The 6,563-nt window shown below is 37.5% G+C and overlaps 1 protein-coding gene across 2 annotated transcripts; it reads left to right on the top strand.

Moving 5' to 3' along the window:
- The first annotated feature begins 311 nt into the window (after positions 1-311).
- On the top strand, positions 312-6,013 carry LOC133708966 (protein NPGR2-like). Of its 2 annotated transcripts, none has more exons than XM_062134553.1 (6): positions 312-655; positions 1,294-1,568; positions 2,731-2,983; positions 3,306-4,522; positions 4,829-4,982; positions 5,404-6,013. In XM_062134553.1, the coding sequence occupies exons 2-6, from the start codon at positions 1,314-1,316 to the stop codon at positions 5,718-5,720; spliced, it is 2,196 nt and encodes a 731-aa protein (XP_061990537.1). In that variant the 5' UTR covers positions 312-655; positions 1,294-1,313; the 3' UTR covers positions 5,721-6,013. The 2 variants fall into 2 exon arrangements, with proteins under 2 accessions (XP_061990537.1, XP_061990538.1); XM_062134554.1 differs by lacking the exon at positions 312-655 and adding an exon at positions 691-1,092.
- The last annotated feature ends 550 nt before the right edge of the window (positions 6,014-6,563 follow it).

The raw sequence follows: 6,563 nt of genomic DNA, 5'->3' as shown, positions 1-6,563 counted from the left end.
TAATCAATCACTTCATTTTCAGACGGTAATGCAATGAATGATGAAGTTGTTCACAAAACAAAAGTGTTGGGTCCAAAAAAGGTTTTTCCCTGACCTTTTCTAGTTTCTACCCCAATTTACATGCATATGGCTAAATGGCTAATCGGCAGTGCTTAACAGACAGTGTCAAATTTACCTTGCTGGGGACGGCAGTTGACTGAAGAACAGAACCCATGCGGGGGTTGATTTTCAAACTGGGGCCCTGACATTCCCTGCCATTTTCAGATTAATATATATATTTACTACTGTTTAATATTAATCATGCGTTTTCAAGTAAATTAACAAGTCCATAAAAGATTGTTCCCCCTGTTCACACCCTTGAATGAAGATTCAGAGGGTTAGCTTTCATAATTTAATGCCCCCCAGCTGTAGGGACAACAATCTCAAGCAACCCAGAAGACTTATTCAAAGAAAACAAAAACAGAGACGGAAGAAGAAGAAGAAGAGGAAAAGAAAGACAGGAGCTTTGGATTCTTGGTGAACAGGAAGAGGGGTTTTGAACTGACCCTTTTGTTTATTTATTGTTTTTTTCTTCCCTTGGATGAATTGGGGGGAGATGCATGGGGGAGTTGGTGCTTTGTGGGCTCTGTCCTTGCTTCTTTATACCGACCAAAAGGTACTTTCTTTCTTTGATCTCTATCTGTTTTTTCTTCTGTTATACTGTAATGGGTGTGTTTTTCTTTTTCTCTTTCTTTGACTTTATGTAGCATAATCATTGTGTTTCCTTTGATTGTGGTCTTGAATTGAACTGGGTTTAAGATTTTTCTGTGTTTTGTTATGATGTGTTGTTTGCTTTTTTCATCTTTAATGAGCTGGTAGTGGGGGGTTGGTGTTTGCAATTGGTGGATGCTGTTGAGTCTTGAACTGGCCTTCCCTGTACAATCAGTGAATTTTCCAGTAAAAGGGTTGTGTTGAAATTTTGAGTTCTGGGAATCAGGAGTTTAGAGTCTTCCTTTACTGTCAGAAGTGTTCTAAAATTGGTCTACAATTCTTTCTTGGAACTTGGTCTTTTGGAGCTTAAAGCTTCTGTCTCTCCCATGTGGATGTGAAGTGGTAAAGTAAAATTCTTTTTCTTGGTAGTTAAGCATATACTAAATCTTCAGGTCCAATAAGCAAGTTGTTGGGTACATACATGTCTGTTCATTATCTTAGAACTTTAGAGCTAAGGTGCTCTGATATTTACTTTTTCTTTGGAAAACTCTGATTTCTGTTTTGTCCTTTTATTGTTGTATTGATGCTTGTTTTGGAAAAAAGTTCAATTGGAATGATCCGGTATGAAAGCTAAGAAGTGGATGAATAAAAGAAGATTCAGCATCAGAGGAAGGTTGCAAAAGATGCTGAAGTGTATGCGCTCAGGGGAGCAATTTAGGGTAGAGGATATACCTCATTCATCTGACTCCCTGGCTACTAGAGACTATTCAGCCAGCGGGTACTCATCTCGAACAGGTGAGGTAGAAACAAAGGTGGATAATAGCAATATTGAAGAAGCCGAGTCCTCTCTGCGTGAAAGTGGCTATCTGAACTATGAGGTTGGTTGCATCTATTCTTTTGCCTTTCTTCTTTGCTTTTTGTGATGTATTTCCTCGTATTATAAGTTTAGCAACTTGAAGAACATCTGAATTTCTTTTTCATGCATTTTTATGGAATTAACTTGTCCATTGCTAATTTGCTATAAATGAAATTACTCTGTGGTTAATTATGCCTCTATACTAGTCCAAAAAAATATATGCTTGTAAACTCTTATTGTTCCTGGATGATCTTGCAACTTATATTGACTCGCTTCGCGGTAAATTTATGGATGTCAGTTGTTATTATCCCAGTGAGCTCATTTGTAGGTACCTTATGAGTTAAAACTAGTATCCAACATGCATTAAATAATTCAAGCAACATAATGCCAATTTTGACAACATTCTGAGTAGTAATGTTTGACATCTGGCCATCTGGGCGGAAATTGGAAAGTTCATTTCAAACATATATGGTCATGATGTTCTTTGAATAGGAAACAAGTTTTGATCATGATGAATATTTTAAGAAAGATGATAGCCATAGTGAAGGTATGGTTTATGTTGCAATCGTTGACTTTACTGGTTAACAGATATGGCAGTGGGTGAAATTGTACATGATATGGGTTCTGTAGGCACCTTGAGCTCACTTTGTGCTTTTCTTCCATGTTATGAACCTAAGATATAATATTGTTAGATTTGTAAGTCTCCTTGTCATATTGTCCTTTTGAGGAAAAAGATGTTTTGGATTTCAATTTTTCTTTTTCCCAAAACCATGAATGAGAGTGGTAGGACTTTTCCAGCAATGACGATGCAACCGGTTGGTTTTGAGTTAAGGTTATCATGGGGCAGTCAACAGTGACGCTGAAATTGAACCAGGCTTAATTTTGTGAACGAAAAAAATTGAATTGGGCCACTTGCGCTATTTATAGAATTCACGTAAAAGGTTTACTTCATACCAGAATGATCTGCATGGTCACATTTATATGTTGTTGTGCTTTGCTTGAATCTTCAGTCGTATTGATAATTTCTAAAAGCTAAGAGGCCTGCATATTTCTATTCACATAAAAGGTTTACTTCATACCAGAATGATCTGCATGATCACATTTATATGTTGTTGCGAAGCTTTGCTTGAATCTTCAGTCGTATTGATAATTTCTAAAAGCTAAGAGGCCTGCATATTTCATAGGAAGCAAGAGCTCTATTAGGAAGGCTCGAGTATCAAAAAGGTAACACACAAGCTGCTCTTCAAGTATTTGAAGGAATAGACATTGGTGCTGTGATACCCAAGATAAAAGTCTCCATTTCTAGAAGATGTGAGTCCAACAGACGTCGTTCTCAAAGTGATGCTGTTCCACCCATGTCTATGCATGCTGTTAGTTTGCTCCTTGAAGCTGTTTTGCTCAAAGCGAAATCGTTACAGGGACTTGGAAGGTTTGAAGGTATTTTTTCCATCTGTTCACTTTCTTCTCGTCCGGGATGTTTTCATGTCATGACTCATGAGCTTTGAATAATCCAGGAACATAAGTTTTTCTGCTACTACTATATACACTTTCTGCAGATGGTGCTAAGGTTATTGTCTCTTTGTTTTTTACTTTGTCATACAGTCCCCTACACAATTTGACTGCATCTGCTGAGCTTTCTACGACAATTAATGAAATTTTAAGATTCTTGATATGATGCACTTTTAAGATTCTTGAGATAGTGCACTTTCATAATAATTGTAGCAGTGCTAATTTTCCTTCCCCATCCCCATTTTTGCAGAAGCTGCTCAATCATGCAAACTTATTTTGGACACTGTTGAAACTGCATTACCAGAGGGCTTGCCTGTAAATTTTGCTTCTGATTGTAAATTACAAGAGACTGTTGGTAAAGCCGTTGAGTTACTTCCAGAGTTGTGGATACTTTCTGGTGCTCCCCAAGAAGCTATCTTATCTTACCGTCAGGCTCTCCTCTATCAATGGAGTCTTGACGTTGAAACTACTTCAAAGATTGAAAAAGACTTTGCAGTTTTTCTACTGTACAGTGGTTGTGATGCAAACCCTCCGAATCTCCGTTCACAGATGGAAAGCTCCTTTGTGCCAAGAAATAATACAGAAGAGGCTGTTCTGCTGCTGCTGATTCTACTAAGGAAATTTATTGTTGGAAGGATTAGATGGGATCCATCAATCATTGAGCATCTTTCCTTTGCCTTGTCTGTTTCAGGGAAATTAAGGGATCTAGCCCATCAGATTGAAGAATTGATCCCTGGTATTATGGGAAGGAAAGAAAGATATTTGACTCTAGCTCTGTGTTACTATGGGGAGGGTGAGAACTTGGTTGCTTTGAATCTTTTAAGGAATATTTTAAATGATCGAGAGAGCACAGACTGCATTCTGGAATTATTACTTGCCTCCAAGATTTGCAGTGAAAATTTGGCTTGCATTGAGGATGGAATAAAATTCGCATGTAAAGCACTTTCAGAGTTGGATGGAAAATGCAACCAACTGCTAAGTATTGCAAATTGCTTACTGGGTGTTTCCCTGTCGGTTAAATCCAGATCAGTTTCTTCTGATTCTGAAAGGATTTTGAAGCAGTCTGAAGCATTACAAGCACTGGAAACTGCTGAGACAATCATGAAAGAGAGGAATCCATACATTGTATCTCATCTTTGTCTGGAACATGCCGAGCAAAGGAAGTTGGATATTGCACTTTATTATGCAAAGGAGCTATTAAAACTTGAGGCCGGGTCTAGCATAAAAGCATATATTCTTTTGGCACGAATATTGTCAGCTCAAAAAAGATTCATTGATGCTGAGACTGTAATCAATGCTGCTCTCGATCAGACAGGGAAGTGGGATCAAGGAGACCTGTTGCGAACTAAAGCAAAACTCCAGATTGCACAGGGCCAGTTGAAGAATGCCATAGAAACATATACACATCTTCTGGCTGTTCTTCAAGTTCGGAATAAAAACTTGGGTGTTGAGAAGAGGCTTCTAAAGGTAGTGATGACTACTTAAGATACAAATCAGGTCTTTTTTCTGTTAACTCATGCATGTTCATTATACTCTTGGAATAGTGTAGCTGATCATATCTAATAATTTAATATCAAATATGGGTTTGTTGTTAGGTTTCTAAAGAATATGCTACAGAAAATAAATGAACTTTAAGGGGAAAAGCTTTTTCTTTGGTAAAAAAAAAAAAAGAAAAGAAAAGAAGGCAAAGCTTAGCTATGAACTTCAAAATAGAAAACTTATTCTGCAGTAGCAAATTGGAGAACATGTTACATTCATTTTACATTTCTACAGACTAGGAGAAACCATAATCGAAGCTTGGAAATGGAGACATGGCACGATTTAGCTAATTTGTACACAAATATGTCACAATGGCGGGATGCTGAGGTCTGTCTTTCAAAATCCCAAGCTATCAATCCTCATTCTGCTTCCAGATGGCATTGTACAGGTATATTGCTGTTTCAGAAACTGCACCATACATTGATAAATAATACTAGTACGCTTTCTTTGGTCTGTTTAATTTATATCAGACATTGGTTGCTGTACATACTGCTAATTTGTCTCTGGAAAGTGGCAATACTGAATAACAAGTCTTGAATATGGCTTTAAGTCCAAAGTGAGAATGCCATGGCATAACTTTTATAAACTTGTGTATTCAAACTTGTAGAAATTAGTTGGCAACTGATTTTTTTAATAACAAATCAAAACAGTTGCTTGGACCAATTGACTTGTAGTTTAATCTAGATCTTTACAATTAAAGATTGCAAGCGTAACATGGTATATAGTTAAATTCACGATTACTGCTTGTTTACTGACAAACAAGGATTACTCCTTTTCTTAAGGAATTTAAAGCTTGTTTTTTTTGCTAGGTTTACTCTATGAAGCCAAGGGTCTTCACCAAGAAGCTTTGAAATCATTCAGGAAAGCTTTAGATGTTGAACCCACCCATGTCCCAAGCTTGATATCTACTGCATGTATTCTCAGAAAATTTGGTGGTCAATCATTGCCAGTTGTCAGAAGCTTTCTCATGGACGCGCTACGACTTGACAGAGCAAACCCTTCCGCCTGGTACAATCTTGGGCTGCTCTACAAAGCTGATCCCCGGTCATCGCCATTAGAAACTGCCGAGTGCTTCGAAGCAGCAGCTTATCTAGAAGAACATGCACCGATTGAATCCTTCCGATGAACACCCCTATAAACACCTTCTCAATCCTGTATGATAGTCAATTAAAAAGTCTATTATAATTTTTGGAACTGATACTTTTTGCTGTTACGAAAAGGTGGCATAGAATACAAAGTACGTTATAGTTATCAGTTTTCAATTGGCTTCACTTCACTCCAAATTTATATGGAGCTCAAATATATTAGCGTACCCATTGAGCTTATAATATCATCATATATGTAGTGTTTCGTGCTGAGTTTTGTATTTTTAAGTCTTGTTATTTGAACCTCTGGATAGTATGATTTTGATTCACCTAAGCTACGTACTGTTCTTTGAGACCACAACAAAACTATCCAAAGCATCGGGCATATGCTTGATCGTCAGCGAGTTGAGCTCATGGCGGTTCGGTTAAAGTGCAGATTAGTTAGTTAACAAGAAAACTTAACGAACTAAATAGTAGTGATGTGGAACGTAATATTTGTTTTCGAAGCTTCTCACACTTAATCGGTCCCACCTACTTATGCATCGTGCATATGCTTAATCGTTCACACTTAATTGGTCACACTTATAATCATTTTTGTTTATAGCAAAACTAACTCACCATTGATGCATGCTTGTGGGGCTTATAGCAAACCAAAATTAAGTGCCGAAAGAAAACCGGAAAAAACGGAAGAAAGGTTTGCTTATTCAGCATCTAGGCAATGGCTAACTGGAGCGAGAGAGTAATTGTCGTAGGAAATGAATTGACAATCTGACATTGAGCAAGTACAAACATTGACAGTGGTAATTTCCTTAAAGTAGTAGCCAGACTCAATGCTGTTAGGAAATTAATCCCCCACCACGCAAGTACTATTAGTAGAGATGGAA

The sequence above is a fragment of the Rosa rugosa genome, chromosome 5, assembly GCF_958449725.1.
Source record: "Rosa rugosa chromosome 5, drRosRugo1.1, whole genome shotgun sequence".
Taxonomy (NCBI): domain Eukaryota; kingdom Viridiplantae; phylum Streptophyta; class Magnoliopsida; order Rosales; family Rosaceae; genus Rosa; species Rosa rugosa.
This window is presented reverse-complemented; position numbering and strand designations above follow the sequence as displayed.